Here is a 16,721-nt window from a genome sequence, read left to right as displayed (position 1 = left end):
CTGCAACCTTCATTACTTGAACCTGCTTGCTGTGTTTGAGCCTCGGTCTCCCTCTGCAATTTCTGTCCCCCACACTTACCGTCCGTTACCAAACTGATGATTCTTTGATGCCTCCAGATGTGTACCACTCATCTGATCTTTTTTTGTTCAGGTGTGCCACAATTATTTTCTCTCCAATTTGATTTGGTACATCTTCCGTAATTATCCAAACTACCCACATGTCTCTTAGCATTCTTCTGTAGCACCCATTCTGAAAACGTTCTATTTTCTTTTTGTCTGTAGTGTTTATTGTTTTTGTCTAATTTCCATATAATGACACATTTCTAACAAATTCTTCCAGAAAAAACTTACTTAAATATGTGTTAGAAATTAAGGTATTTCTCTTTTTCAGAAAAGTTTCCCTTTCCCTCCTTCATCCTCTCTGCCCTCATTGTCACAATCAGTGGCTCCTTTTCATTCTGGTGTCCAGGTGAGCTACCCCTCCTTCTAACATTCCCCAATCTATCCATCTCTGTTCCCTGAGAAACGAAATAATAGTGCCATAGTGCCAACTGCAATGATTAGCCCTTTTGCTTTAGATCGGTCTATAAAATAATTGTCAATTAGGATGAGCAGTACTCTGATAGATCCTTAAGTGTGAATAAATGAAAGATAAAAGGAGGGAACCTGATAGCACTCAGTTAAAAAATGGGTGATAGCTTGTGTAGGCTTTCATATCACCTGTCCGAAGATAATACTAAGAATGATTATAAAATGAAATCTCGAAACCAGTTGTAGCAAAAGTTCTGAAAAACCAGGACTTGGGAGGGTCCTGAGAATATGCAACACATGTGTGAAGGGAAGGAAGGAAGAAAGAAAGGAAGGAAAAATTAGTATTTAATCCAGTCGACATTGAGATCAATAGAGATGGAGCAGAAGCTCAGGATGTTCAAGGATGTGGAAAAAAATTGGCTATGCCCTTCCAAAGGCATCATCCTGGAGTTTGGCTGGATTCATTTTGAGAAATCATGGAAAACCTAAACATGGATGACCAGACACAAATTTGAACTGTGGCCCTCCCAGGTAGGAGTCCAGCGTGCTAACCAATGCACCAGCTCGCTTTGTATCAGTAAAGGAATTGACACATGAGACACCAGTTTTAGCAATGCAAGACTGCTATTCCAGTGTTAAGGTCAACTTACTGACGTGACGGCAGCCATCCGTGAAACTGAGACAGACATTGCGAGAATTGTAACAGCTCAGTATATGTCATATAACAGTTTTAGCTTACCGAACTTGCACATAAACATCTGCACCTTCTGCTGCTTGATAGTTGAATGTGGTGCACTGTTATTAAATGATATCCCAACACTGTGGAACAATGTGTTCGTTTCTCTTCACATTTATTAACACACAGCTCAGTTGATGGTCAGCTTTGTGAACTATAGAATGTCCGTATCTTTGCCGACATCATTAAGCGGCAGCAATCAGTAAAAAGTCCGCCAACACAAATGACACTGTTTTGCACTATTCCATTGTTTTTTCACAGTTGTGGGGCTATACCAATTCCTTCGTTTTTGCTTCAGCTGGATTGGTGATTGACATATGTCCAAGTGATTAGCAGTAACATAAAATAAACAGCAAGTTAGGAAACAAAAAAAATTCATGGGCCACACACGAAAGTGACACAGATGGTGAGCTAGCAGCAAAACCCCCTAATGAAGTTGTTCCCTACGAGTTAATTAGTAATCAAATAATTGGTTGGTTGGGGTCCGATGCAGCTGTATACCGTGGGTCATTACCGAGAAGTAACACCTATCCGTGGCAACAGAGCGACGTAATGAAAGTTTATTTCATTATAGTTTAGTTAAGCAATGCTTTAGCAAGGGTATGTAAGTTTATTTTACGGTTGTGTAATCAAACTAAGATTAAACAATGATTTTGCTCACACATCTTAATCTCGGTATCATAAAGACCACTACTCTTTACAAGTGTACAAAGTATACCGTATGCCGGCTTGTGTTACGAAAAATGGTGAACCCACTGGATGGTTAAGTTCGTTTCCCGTTGCTTCACTTTTAAGGGTAGTAATCAGTGACACTTTTCCTCGTTACTTTTCTTAACAATTGACACGAATTCCCCAAATACTTTGGTATCAGAAATGGCAGTATTAGTCTTGCCCAGATTGCATAAATATCTACAGATGCCCACGAGGCTTTCTCATCCTTGAGTTCTTTCTGCTCACCGTCAACTGAAAGAGCGACGTGAACTTTTCTCAGATCCCTGCAGACCCTTTTGACTGTTTTTCATCCCCTCTTCCCACTGAACGCCTACTGCTACGTGACGGTGTTGCAGGGAGCCATAACGGGCCTGGCCACGGGGCTCGCCTTCTCCATGTGGGTCGGCTTCGGCGTCCCCCGGCCGGACGCAGTAAGGCTGCCCACCAGGACGGACGGCTGCGACGTCAACGTTACGGCCACACCGCCGCCGCCCACCCAGGACCCCAGGTCGGCCGCAGCGTCTCCTCAAACATTTCCGCAGCGTCATAAATTAACACTGTACTTTTGGGTGCTCAGCAGAGTTGTCAGTTCCATTATTCCACACGATACTTCAACGACTGACGCAGTCATCTTCTTCAGTTGACGTGAGATGTATTGTTAAGTGTACCTGCTGCCTGGACTCTCACAAAATTCAATTTCTTTCCCTTTTTTCACACATTATATCACCTTTGCTATCACCTGCATGACATTAAAATATTTAGTTTATAACCTTGAAGGCACACATTCTTTTGATCCCTTTGGGGGAAGGTTTGGGTCATAAGTTGTTAGTTCCACACCTCACGGGTTCCATGCTACAGAGGAAAAACTTTGCTTATTGATATGTAATTTTTAATAGCACATAGAACCTGTTTTTGGGTCTAGATTCTTCTTCATAAATCTCATTTCTTAGTAACAGTATTGTGAAAAGGATAGTTGCTACTCACCATATAGCAGATATACTGAGTTGCAGACAGGCACCAGAAAATGAGTGTTTGGCCAACAAGCCCTCATTGGGCGCGTCCCCCCCCCACACACAGACATGCAAATGGGGCTCACTCATAGATGACAGCAGTCTCTGTCTGATGAGGCCACAAACCAAGTCAGGTCTCAGTAGCCAGAGACTGCAATTATCTTTCTCATAATGTTGTTACATTCCACACTGGATTTACCTTTTTTTTAAAAGAAAGTCATACGAGGGCTGCTCAGAAAGTAAGGTCCAATCAGTTGCAAAAAAGGAAACCACAGTGAAACCCTGATGACGTTTTGCATAGATCTGTAGGACAGTGTCTGTAATAGACCTGTCGATCGCGCGTCACGTCGCTCCTCACAGTTCTGAGTGCACAGTGAGAATGTAAAGATGCCCCAATTTGGAAGGGAAGGGGGGGGGGGGGTGCACAGAGATTCCCAAGGATTCCACCTAATGACTTATTTTGCACTAATTGGTCTATTTTGTTGAGTAATGGAGGGAAGTTCCCATATTATAGTTCCTTACATGGGTGCTGAAAGACATGTTTCCATGTTCTCATAGAATATGACTTTGTTTTTGACTTGGAGATATCTTTTTGTAAAGAATGATGTAAAAATTTGTATCACACCACTATTTATAGCCGAGTTTGCCTCCTAGCTCCTGCTGCACTGCTTCACATGTTTGTTTTACAGAGATGACACGATTTTGCCTGAAATACACATTCTCTTGGTGTTCCAGATATTTTGCTAGCCGGTATGTAGTGGGTGTTCTAAAGCCACCGTGTCCTGCTGTATGATTAAAATATGTTTGAATAACTGTTGCAATAAAAAGTCACACGTCTGTCTGTGGACACGATATGTAGAGTTGAGTAAAAGAAATTGCAGGGCTCGGGTGCTAGAAATATTTCATTAACATAGCGAACAATAAATAGTTAAGAATAACACTCATCTTAAGTACATTGTTGTACTTGTTGTTCTTGCTTGCTGTCTGGAAAAAAAAAATGGGGTATGATTTTACCAAAAGGGTGTTTGGATCTTGAAAACGTTTCAGAACAATATATCCTTCTCCTTCTTGGTCTCAGTATACTAGCACAATTCATTCATCCAATAAAATAGTCAACAATGCATTTCTGTCATGTTCTCAGAATTATCTAATCAGGTATAAATCAAATTCATAAAAATAAATAAATAAATAAAATAATAAAAAGGTCAGTTTTTCAGATTTGTTCACACGTAAACAATGTGTTTCACATGGGTGCAATGGAGAGAAGTTGCAGTTTCACATGTCTGATCATCGACACAGTTACAAAACGGGTTCCTTTCTCCACAGCTCACTGCCAACTACCTCCAGCTAGAGAAACATAAACCAAAGATACAAGATGGATTGTAGAGTATCACTCATATCGGTATTTGTTCACAAATGGAATGTGTATAATACTTTAATCAAATAGTAATTGAAGTTTTTTTAAGCTTGAATAATCAATTAGTGTTAGATGCAATAAATTTAAAATGGGGTTTTAACAGTTTTAAATATTGTTAAGACCAAAATTCTCTGCTGATAATTGATAAGTGGGAACATAATTTTTCACATATGGTCATCAGTATTTCATCCTGGAAACTCAAAATACAAAGGCATAGGCGTTCAGAAATAAAGGAAAATAATTGAATGTGATGTACGAAAAAACATGGGTCCCAAAACATCAAAATAAATCAATACATTCAAACTAAGGAAATACACTTTGCTAGTGTTACAAAATGTTATAATAACAAAAAGTATATTACGTTATACATTAGTTGCAGCTGTATCACTATCCACTGTACTCCAGAACTACACAGGTGTAGGCTGATTGTACTGTGCCGTTATTACCAATGTCTCCTGAAATCAGTAGGCCTGTATGGAAAATGGCATCCACAGTATTTGTCACGTCAACAAAGATAAGCAATGTGGCTTGCAATGTTAGAGATGATTTGCTTCTCAGGAGGTCAAGTGTATGTAGCATATCTTACATGGGGCAGACTAGTAGAACAGTTGAGGACAGTTCACTGACACACCCAACTAAAACAGCTCAGCAAATCAGCTGTCACTGAGCACTGCGTCTGATATAATCTCGAGATGAAATGCTGTAAGGCCAGTGTCCTCGTGTAAACACAAAGTTTCTGGGACGCTGTAATTAAGGATTCTAGCAACACAAAGAAGTCCAAAAAGTGTAGTAAACTGGGATGGAGATATCAGTTTAAATAAGGCTGGGCACCTTGCTCACAAGGGGTGGTAAACACTGAAGGCATTTGCATTTCACGGAATATCAGTGCGCTCTCTGAAAAACAAAAGAGGATCACAGTGTGTAACTGGCACTAGGAATCAGTCTCAGCTACGAATAACTGTGTGACGTAGACAGTGTTTCGGTCCAGTTGTAGGCCAGGCAGCAAGTATGCATAGTAACCCAGCTAGCAGCTCCCAAAGGTGACGACTGTGTCTGTTGTTGAAATATCATACAGGAACGTGCATTTCACAACTCAGCTGATCACCTGGAAGCACAGTGTCAAGAGCTTCACTGTGGACGGTGGTGTCGGCCTGCAGTAGTAGTGGGGCAGTGAGGAGGTTGTGGACAGTGGGTGCCAAAAGTCACCAGAGCAGGCATGGAGCAGCTACTGCCACATCTCGTACACTTTCTACCTTCCATAGCATATAGGACTTATATTCATAAATCTTTTTAATAAAATATCGAGTAACAATTCAGCGATAACTTCAGCCTGGGATAATGTTAGCCACAGATAATGCAGTGTCAACCCCACAACCTGCCTTCCTATGTTCTCACCTGAAACTAAAAGAGAAAATTAGTGAAGATCAGCTTTGCACTACCTGTCTTAGTTAAGGCTGTAGATCACGAGTGTGTAAAAAGAGCACCGATGCTATTACACTGAACGATATAAGGATTGGTTCCAGTGTTTATCACAACATGTTCCCATTGCACACCTGGATATGCACAAAATGTGAACATATATTTCGTTATTTATTATTATTTTTTTTTATTGCTGTTGTTGTGGCCTTCAGTCCAGAGACTGGCTTGATGCAGCTCTCCATGCTACTCTAGCCTGTGCAAGACTCTCCATCTCTGAGTAACTACTGCAACGTACATCCTACTGAATCTGCTTACTCTGTTCATGTCTTGGTCTCCCTCTATGATTTTTACAGCCCCCTTCCCTCCCACCCCCACTGCCCTCCAGTACAGAATTGGTGATCACCTGGTATCTCAGAATGTCTCCTATCAACCGATTCCTTCTTCTAGTCAGGCTGTGCCCCCCAACTGTATTTAGTACCTCCTCATTAGTTACACAACCTAGGCATTAAATTTACAACATTCTTCTATAGCACCCCATTTCAGAGGCTTCTAGTCTCTTCATGTGTGAACTCTTATCTTCCGAACATACACTGATAAAAATAGCTTCAGAAATGACTTCCTAAAGCTTAAATTGATACTCAATTTTAACATAATTTATCTTCTTCAGAAACGCCTTACTTGCCATTGCCAGTCTAAATTTTATGTCCTCTCTACTCCAGTCATCCTAAGTTATTTTGCTGCCCAAATAACAAAACTCGTCTACTGTTTCAAGTGTGTCATTTCCTAATTTAATTCCCATAGCATAACTTGGTTTAATTAAACTATATCCCATTATCCTTGTTTTGCTTTAGTTGATGTTTATCTTATATCCTCCTCTCAAGACACTGTCCATAATTTTCAACTGCACTTCCAAGGCCTTTGCTGCCTCTGAGGGAATTACACTGTCATTGACAGACCTCAGAAGTTTTATTTCTTCTCCTTGAACTTTAATGCCTACTCCAAGTATTTCTTAGGTTTCCTTTTCTTCTTGCTCAATGTACAGATTGAATAACATTAGTGATAGGCTTACAACCCTGCCTCACTCACTCAATGACTGCTTTCCTCTGTTCCCTCAACTGTTATAACTTCCACATGGTGTAAATAGCCTCTTGCTCCCTGTATTTTACCCCTACTACCTTCAGGATTTAAGGAGAGCATTCCAGGCACGGCTGTCAAAAGCTTTCTTAAGTCTACAAATATTGTAAATGTAGGGTTGCCTTTCCTTAATGTATCTCCTAAGATAAGTTGTAGGATCACTATTGCCTCATATTTTTCTGCATTTCTCCAGAATCTATACAAACTTTCCACCAGGTCAGCTTCTACCAGTTCTTCCATTCTTCTGTAAAGAATTTGTTTTATTATTTTACAACCATGACGTACTAAACTGATAGTCTGGTAATATTCACACACGTCAGCAACTGCTTTCATTCTAATCAATACTAACTTCTTGATTATTCTTAACATTTCTGCATATATGAGTACTTCAATACATTTTTACTGTTCCTAATAATTTATTGAAAAGCTATTGAAACACTGTGCACCTTCCACTTACAAGCAACTATTAATGAAATTCAATGTCTCATAAAACGAGATTAACATAAAATCAGCAAAGAATATACAGAAAACAATCAAATATGGCTCATAATAGTGGAATGAAGCATCACCTGAGAATAAAAGGCTGGAAGTATGAAAAAATGCACACTGTATGGGGTAGCGTTCAATTAAAATTCCGTATTGACAGTAGAAATGTTGGAACACGTGAGGCTATACTGACCCTATGACTTATCTTAGAGAATAGATTAAGGAAAGGCAAGCCTGTGTTTGACAAAGTTGATTGGAATACTCTCTTTCAAATTCTGAAGGTGGCAGGAGTAAAATACAGGGAGAGAAAGACTATTTACAATTTGTACAGAAACCAGATGGCAGTTATAAGAGTCGTGAAAGGGAAGCAGTGGTTGGGAAGGGACTGTGACAGGGTTGTAGCCTCTCCCCAATGTTATTCAATCTGTATATTGAGCAAGCAGTAAAGGAAGCAAAAGAAAAATTTGGAGTAGGTATTAAAATCCATGGAGGAGAAACAAAAACTTTGACGTTTGCCGATGACATTGTTATTCTGTCAGAGACAGCAAAGGACCTGGAAGAGCAGCTGAACGGAATGGACAGTGTCTTGAAAGGATGATATAAGATGAACATCAACAAAAGCAAAATGAGGATAATGGAATGTAGTCGAATTAAATTGGGCGATGCTGAGGGAATTATATTAAGAAATGAGACGCTTAAAGTAGTAAATGAGTTTTGCTATTTGGGGAGCAAAATAACTCACAATGGTCAAAGTAGAGAGGATATAAAATGTAGACTGGCAATGGCAAGAAAAGCATTTCTGAAGGAGAGAAGTTTGTTAACATTGAGTATAGATTTAAGTGTCAGGAAGTCGTTTCTGAAAGTATTTGTATGGAGTGTAGAAATGTATGGAAGTGAAATGTGGATGATAAGTAGTCTAGACAAGAAGAGAATAGAAGTTTTCAAAATGTGGTGCTACAGAAGAATGCTCAAGATTAAATGGGTGGATCACATAACTAATGAGGAGGTATTGAACAGAATTGGGAAGAAGAGGAGTTTGTGGCACAACTTGACTAGAAGAAGGGATCAGTTGGTAGGACATGTTCTGAGGCATCAAGGGATCACCAATTTAGTATTGGAGGGCAGTGTGGAGGACAAAAATCGTAGAGGGAGACCAAGAGATGAATACACTAAACGGATTCAGAAGGATGTAGGCTGCAGTAGGTACTGGAAGATGAAGAAGCTTGCACAGGATAGGGTAGCACGGAGAGCTGCATCAAACCCGTCTCTGGACTGAAGACCACAACAACAACATTGGCAGTTATATCGTGATGTCACACGCACCCCTCACCTGGGATCCACATGTTACACGTATGTACAATATGTATTATCCCCCACATTGCAGCGAGTACTTCTACCTGCACTGTGGGTCGTCGTGCTGGGATTCCTGCTGACACTCATCGTGGGTGGCGGGTGTCGCCTGCGAGGGGGACCGCAGCGTGCTGCCGCCAGACCCCGATCTCTTCGTGCCGCCAGTCCGGTGGGCACTGCTCGCGAGGAGAGGGCGCAGGGTGAGTGGCAGTGGTAACAGTGGCAGCACTGTCTCCAGCTGAGCGATGCCCTGACAAGTGATTAGGCAGTCAATTTCAAATATAATCTGTTTGGAGACACATCTACTGTTGAATGAAAAGCTGTTTTAGTGGTGGAGTTAATTATGAAGTGTTTCTGAAATAAACCTCTTATGGGAACACAAAAACTTTCGTGATTTCAAATCACATCTTCAGGTGTACAAGATAGGAAATGTACAATGAACATTATGATAAACAGATAGCTATCATGATGATCACCCCTTCCCTGACACCCTTAATAAGGCCAATCACTTTGCCTCCTACCTCTCCGATGTATTTTCCGTCCCCGATGATCCCCAGTTCGATTACTCCCTCTTCCCGGATATCCGCGATCGAACTGACACCTCTGTCCCTCCCCTCACTCCTGGTTTCCAGTACTTGGACAACATTGCACACCCGGAACTCAATGCCCCTATCACTACACAGGATCTCATTGCTACACTCCGCACCAAACTATACACCGCACATGGTCACGATCGTGTCACCTACCGTCACCTTCGTGAAGCTCCTGTCTCTTTCCTCTCCACCCTGGCCAGGCTCTACAATGTAGTCCTGTCCACCGGTTACTACCCCGACCTGTGGAAAACCTCCCGTATCCTCTTGTTCCTTAAACCTGGCAAACCGCCGTCCGCCGTCTCCTCCTACCGTCCCATCAGTCTTACCTCGGTCTTCAGCAAGGTCCTGGAATCTATCCTCACCCGCCGCATCCACCAGCATCTCCGACAGCACCGCCTCCTTCCCGTTACCCAGTGTGGCTTTCGGCCATCTTTCTCTTCCGACGACCTTCTCCTTCACCTCACTCATCTCCTTTCTGACCAGCTTAATTCCCGTCGCTCAACAATCTTCCTCTCCCTGGACCTTGAACGTGCTTATGACCGTGTATGGCATTCCGGTCTCCTCTTCAAGCTCCAAACCTTCGCCCTTCCAATTAACTACGTCCGTCTGATCGCCTCCTTTCTCTCCCGTCGTCCTTCCTATGTCACCATCCATAACACAGATTCATACACCTTTTTCCCCTCTGCCGGTGTGCCCCAAGGCTCCGTCCTCTCCCCCCTTCTGTACCGTTTGTACATGGCGGACATGCCGCCGCCGTCACCCCCGTCCACCTTCTCCAGTTTGCCGATGACACCGCCTTCTTAGCCCTTGCCCCCACCCTGCAGCGCTCCCAACACCTTCTCCAATCCCATCTTGACCAGTTCACTGCTTTGTGCAACCAGTGGTTGCTCAAGGTCAATCCCTCCAAAACCCAGGCGATCATTGTAGGCAAAACCACCCCTTCCTTCCGCCTCCTTGATTTCTATCTCACCATCTATGACCGTCCTATCGCCCTCACTCCCAACCTTAAGTACCTTGGCGTCACCCTCGACCGTCGCCTTTCCTGGACTCCCCACCTCCGGACAATCCAAGCCAAGGCAAGGTCCCGACTCAGTATCCTCAAGCTCCTCTCCGGCCGTACGTGGGGTCTGGACCCCTCCACCATCCCCCACACCTATAAATCCATCATCCGCCCTATCCTTTCTTATACCCATCCGGCTTGGATCTCCGCCCCCCCCCCCCCCTACAATTATAAATCCCTCCAAATCCTGGAACGCCATGCTTTCCGCCTCGCCTATTGCATCCGTCTCCCCTCCCCCACGCGGATCCTGTACGATCTCATCCCCTTCCCCCACCTCCTCCTTTTCCTTGAAAGGATACGGATCCTGTACACCTCCCGTAAACTCGATCCTCCTCACCCGTCTCCCCAGTCCTCTCCCACCCCCGCCCGCTGCCGCGCCTGTATTCCCACGCACCCACCCGGTCTCCATCTCTCCACCCTCCTTACCCTCTCCCAAGGTGGCTTCCGCCAGCTCCCCCTCCCTGATGCTGTCCTCCTCCCCTCCATCTACCCCTCCTACCAACTGTGATCCTCCCTCCCTCTTTCTGTATCTGTTCCTTTGGGCACCCTCCATCTCTCCTCCCCTTCTCCCCACTCCTCCCCCGGGCCTCCCCTCCCCTGTCCTTCTGCTCCTCCTCCCATCTCCTCAGCCATTGGCATCTATGTTCTCCCCTCTCCACCCGCCCTCACCCTTCTTCCCCTCTTGGCAGGTCCCCGGACTCGCACACGCTACGTGGACTTTCGCGTGCCGGGGATCATCGCCATCAGTGTCTCATGTGTGTTGACGTTGTTTTGTGTTTTTAGTGTCCACCGTCACGCTTCTACGTTCACTTGTGCCGTCGGATTCATCAGTGTTACGTGCGCCGTGTCAACGTGTTTTCAGTGTCGTTATCGTCGAGTGTGAACGGCTCCGTGTTTTTGTGTATCTGTGACCACTATTTTTTGCCCGTCACTCTGTTCATTTTAATTCTCCGTTCTTGTACTGTTATTGTCACCACTATGGCTAAAGAGCAGCGTAGCATGCTGCTGCCAGCCTACCTCATTGTTCAGGTGTTAAAATAACAATAAAGAAAAAAAAAAAGATAGCTATCCTAATAACCTATGCTGATGACAACCAATATGAAATACACATCAGTGAAATGTTTAACCCCTGATACAAAAAGGAGTGGGAGTCGACAACTCAAAGTAAAGTACTGTTACCCACAAGAAGCGGGATGTTGTAATTCAAATTTACAGGTTGAAAACTGAAATATTAAATGTGCACCTACCTACAGTTAAAAGAGCAAAATAACAAAACAAGAAAAGTAAAAGATACATTGAGCGCCCCTGGTTATGAATCCTCACTTCATACTGGTAAGCTGCAGACAGCAATGCTTCAGCCTGCTCAGTGTGCCAGTGTGTTCATGTGTATCATGGAGGGAACTACCATCACCGTGCATATAGCAGGGAAAGCCACAAACATTTTTATTCAATCCAAATATCTTGGGAATGTTTGAGGCCTCTGTTACACAGCATAATCATATAAATTATAAAATATGTCAGCAAAAAAATTGTAAAACCAAATAGATCAGATGTAGGAACATGTAAAAACTAGCCCAGGATCAATAACCAAGCAAATATGACACTACATCTTTGAAAGGTAATCAAAGTTAGACAGTATATTGTAACGTCTTAACTCCAGCTGATTGTTAAGCGTGTGTTTGGGGTATAGCTTCAGACTCCACATAATTTCAATCTCGTCCTTTAAAGATCTAGTCCTTCACTTCTCTGTGTAAGACCTTTAAATTATTGACTACACCTGTTATGGAGTGGCCAGAATCACATAAGTGGCTACTTAAAGTAGACCTCGAATTTCTCAGACTATCGTGTTCTCGAAACATAATAGCAGACCCTCTGCCAGTCTGCCTCACATACCTGGCAGGACAATTGTCACAACTGATGGGATATATACCAGCAGTGTCGTACTTTTCACAGACCACATACTCTTTATTTACATGTGTTTGACCAAGATTCTGTGGGATAAAGAACACTAGCTTTATCTCTTTTGGCCTTAACTTTATTATTAAACTTTATTTATTTAATTTTATTATTAAATTATAAAGTGTCTTTCTTGACTGCAGAATCTATTTAGTCTAGTGGCTTAAATGGCTCTCAAGAGACTAATCTTGGCACTTAGTTTTAAAAAAAGTTACATGAGCCATTCTGCTGTGATCCCACTGGGGCCGATCTGACAACTCAGCTTCTATGATGTAGCTACACATCATGCTCTATGACTAAATGGACGCTGAGAGTCAGACGAATGGCTCCACTATATATGCCAATCATTTGTCAATGGTCGTCTCGCTCACCAGAGAGATTGTGCTTACAGGAAATGCCGTGTGTCATGTTGGATCGCATATAGCAGTGTCAGGGTGACCAAAATGCTCAATATACCTGCAAACAAGGCAACTTAAGGTAAAAGGAGAACTACCAAGCAACTGATAATAAAATGGGGAGAAAGTAAGAGCCTGACATATTATATTTAGACATGGCAGAATGTGGTGAGGTACAGTTCCTCCACTTACTGTGATGTCACCCATTACATATACAGGGTATTATAGAAAATTGTTACATATACCTATAGGAGCTAATATTGGTCAAAAATTGAATAAAAGATGTGTCCGGAAACCAGTATCTGTTGAGATATGGCTCAATGTGTCCTCTCATTCCCATCTGTGTGTTACATGGAAGTATATGCTACAGGCATGCACTTACCATGCATTCTGATGCATCCTTCAGTGCTACTTCACAGTGAATAGGCATTCTTTCAGATATACGGAGCACCATTTGGATTGTGTTTTGTGCAATGGTCACATGCTACTGACACATCTGGACATTGTTGATGGGTCGGGCATACATCAATGTTGTTAAATATCCCCAGAGCCAGAAATCCAACGGATTCAGATTTGGTCAATGAGGGGACCATGGTACTGGACCTCCCTAGTCTATCCATTACCCATGAACATTGCAGTGAGATACTGTTACACAATCTGTAGAAAATTGGGTGGTGACCTGTCATGCATAAAACCGTCATCATTCTGTAATGGTAATGTTCTCCATTAGTGCTAATAATTTATTGTACAGAAAACTCTGATACGTGGCACCTGTTTAACTGTTTGGTAAAGTCTAGGGCCCTAAGAGCCTTTCACTGACAATTCCCACCCGTACATTCATTCTGAAGTGATCCTGATGCCTTATCACTGTGATTGCTCAAGCATTGCATTGGTCCATACATGCATAGTGTAATAATTTACTATGGCATCTCTTGTGAATTCTGCTTCATCTGTAAATAAAATACAGTCTGTGAACTGTGGATTTTCAACAGCTCATATAATAACAGGTATTGATTTTTGGACATATCAAAATAAGTACTTTCCTTCTATTATTCACCAACACTAACTCGTGTAGGAATATATGACACTATGTTTAAACACCCTGTATATAATGGGTAGGGTGTTTGTTTTGGCGTAGAACGACTAAATAGCTCCAAAAAATGTGAATTGTTTGTGTGGTGTCACCGCCAGACACCACACTTGATGGGTGGTAGCTTAAATCGGCCGCGGTCCATTTAGTACATGTCGGACCAGCGTGTCGCCACTGTGTGATCGCAGACCGAGCACCACCATAAGGCAGGTCTCGAGATACGGACGAGCACTCGCCCCAGTTGTATGGACGACATTGCTAGCGACAATACGGACGAAGCCTTCCTCTCATTTGCCGAGAGACAGTTAGAATAGCCTTCTGCTAAGTCCATGGCTATGACCTAGCAAGGCGCCATTAGCCTTACCTAGTTTGAGAGTTATCATATAAATGTCTCAAGAAGAACGTTGTAAACCAACAAAGAATAAAGTTAAGTATATTCCAAAGCTACGTATTTTCTTTATAGCAGTCATAACGTATCCTGTTCCAGACTTGACGCCAGTCGGCGTGTGTGTACGCGTGCCTTTCGGCTCCCTTCTCAGTGTGGCATAGCTAGCTTGTTACGCCACAACAATATGAAAAAAATGTTCCAGATAAAAAGTTAATGTTTTCAAAGGGGACATATATATGTGCTACCCACTAACTTCCATTCCCACAATGCAGTGGTCAATTTTTTATTTTCAAATGGAAATCTTCATTTCATTGCAGATTTGGAGTCTATGCCAAAAAATACCTAGAGTTTACCTGAAACTTTCTTTTCATTTGTGGTAGGTGGGGCAGTATTGTACAGATTTCAGATTCTCTGGATTTTGCAATTAAGAACTGACTCATTTCATTCTACATTGCATTTGTGATAAAAGTGTAAACTTTCCTCTTCTGAACAGTTATGCTTGTGTTCAAAACTTGATTGCACAGTAAAATTTTTTCGTTTAGACCTTTGAAAATGTGGAAAAGAAGCTACTTTTACTATAACATGGTGTTCTGTTCCCTACAGCACCAGGATGATGGATTTTAGTGAGTCCCCTCAAATCTCAATGTTTTCTTCCACACAATCCTAGTACACACTTAAAATTTTGCTCATAAAACTAGAACCAGCTACATGTGTTGTTTTTTGTGCATTCAGCTAGTTGTTAATCAAAATAACTTAATTGCTTAATGTATATATGTTTTCTCTACTTTCCTGTCTTTCATGTTACTGTTGAAATTCAACAACTGCATAGTTTATTAAAATTAAAATTTAAAACAGTCTTGATTTTAACTACTTTTAAGATCACTGACTATGTTTTCAAAAATCTTATACATAATTTATTGTTCTGTAAAGACAGATTTATATGCATCTGTAAATAGCTGCTGCTACAGAGCAGAGGGCAGTTCGTGCACAATCATGTACAGTCACCGGGCTGGTCAGCCAGTATAAAGTCACTTCTGCAAATTCCCAGTTGCATAATTACTTACAATAGACAAAATTTTATTGCTACTTATTAATTTTTTTAAACTCCTTCTGAAAAGCCATTGACACTGAAATGTGAATTTGTCTCCATTATCCATTTCTTTTTTATTTTTTTTTTTATAAAGTGGTTTCACTGTTGAGTTCTTTAATCATTCAGGAAACTAAACATTCCTAAAAGAAGAATTACAAATTTGGCCAAGTACTGGACCAACATAGGCAGCACAGTGCTTTAGTATTCCGTTATATAATCCATGTACCTGAGAGTTCTTAGTCTTCACCTATTTACTCAGTGACTAGATCTCCACCTTTCCAGTATCATAGAGGTGTATTTCAGATAGCAGTCTTTGAAAGCCGTTTCCTAAGAGAATTAGATAATTACATGGAGAAACTAAGATTTTATTTAACTTACCCACTATATTCAGAAAGTTAGTAGTAGTAGTAGAAGAAGAAGAAAAAGAAGAAGAAGAAGATATCAGAGTAACCAAACTAACAGGACTGTAAACTTAAAGAAAGGCAAAACTACACTGCCCACAAACAGGCTTCAGTGATAGGCCTGGGTGTAGCTTTTCTGGCCTGCTGTGAAGGTATTGTGATGTGGTTGCGCTGCAAATGTCTGCATATCATAGACATTTTCAACCCAACATTTACATTATGCACTGTGTGTCTTGTTTGGAAACAAATTTGTTCCATTTGCTCACGATTCTTGCTGCCAACATCAGTAATGACCATTTCAATCTTTCCCCTCAAGCTGGATTTTCAAACAGCTCAGTACTTTCTCAGGTTTCTTTTCTGGCAGTGTTAGCTGTATGTTAACAGTGTTGCAGAGTAGTATGGATCGAGCTGGCCAATACATCTAGTGTGAAGGTTCACTGAATGCAGTGGAAGGAACAATACAGTGATGCTATAATGAAATATTCTCACATGGATGGCAAACCATATCATAATGTCTTCATACCACATCAGAAAAGCTACAACCAGTGAACAGTCGAATTCTGTGTCTCTGTAAGTTCAATGTCCTGTTAATTAGGTTGCTCTGTAATCATCATCTCCTTGTAAAGTCAATTGCGGGGAGTTATAAGTGAAGTCCAAATATTTTTCCATGACAATACAATATACAGTATTTAACAATTAGGTCCCGTATATAGCAGCTAAGTCAAATAAAAACTTAGTTTGCAGCCCAATCCAGATATGAACAAAAAATTGTGTAAAGAAACTAGAAACAGTTATTCTGTAAAAATCCACTGGATAGCATGGATTTCTCATACCAAAACGCCCAGAAATATTGCTCAAGAATCTCTATATCACGTTTTATTTAGGTCAAAACAGTAGTGGGCCAAATACTGATCCTTGCGGATCTCCATACTTAGTGCTTTTCTCACTGTGAAT

General features: G+C 41.7%; 1 protein-coding gene and 1 long non-coding RNA gene across 2 annotated transcripts in view; one reads left to right on the top strand and one right to left on the bottom strand.

Annotated features, from left to right (window-relative positions):
* LOC126213498 (putative sodium-dependent multivitamin transporter) overlaps positions 1-16,721 on the top strand; it is a 1,462,669-nt gene that overhangs the window by 1,195,781 nt on the left and 250,167 nt on the right. The window contains exon 10 of the mRNA XM_049941335.1: positions 2,335-2,486. Within this exon, the coding sequence (XP_049797292.1) occupies positions 2,335-2,486 (152 nt within the window). The remainder of the gene's footprint in view (positions 1-2,334; positions 2,487-16,721) is intronic.
* Positions 8,985-16,721, bottom strand: part of LOC126213506 (uncharacterized) — a 394,607-nt gene continuing 386,870 nt past the window's right edge. The window contains exon 4 of the long non-coding RNA XR_007541205.1: positions 8,985-9,044. This is a non-coding gene — a long non-coding RNA (uncharacterized LOC126213506). The remainder of the gene's footprint in view (positions 9,045-16,721) is intronic.

Source organism: Schistocerca nitens, chromosome 11 (assembly GCF_023898315.1).
Source record: "Schistocerca nitens isolate TAMUIC-IGC-003100 chromosome 11, iqSchNite1.1, whole genome shotgun sequence".
Classification (NCBI taxonomy): domain Eukaryota; kingdom Metazoa; phylum Arthropoda; class Insecta; order Orthoptera; family Acrididae; genus Schistocerca; species Schistocerca nitens.
The sequence above is the reverse complement of the archived record's forward strand: the minus strand, read 5'-3'. Positions and strand labels throughout refer to the sequence as shown.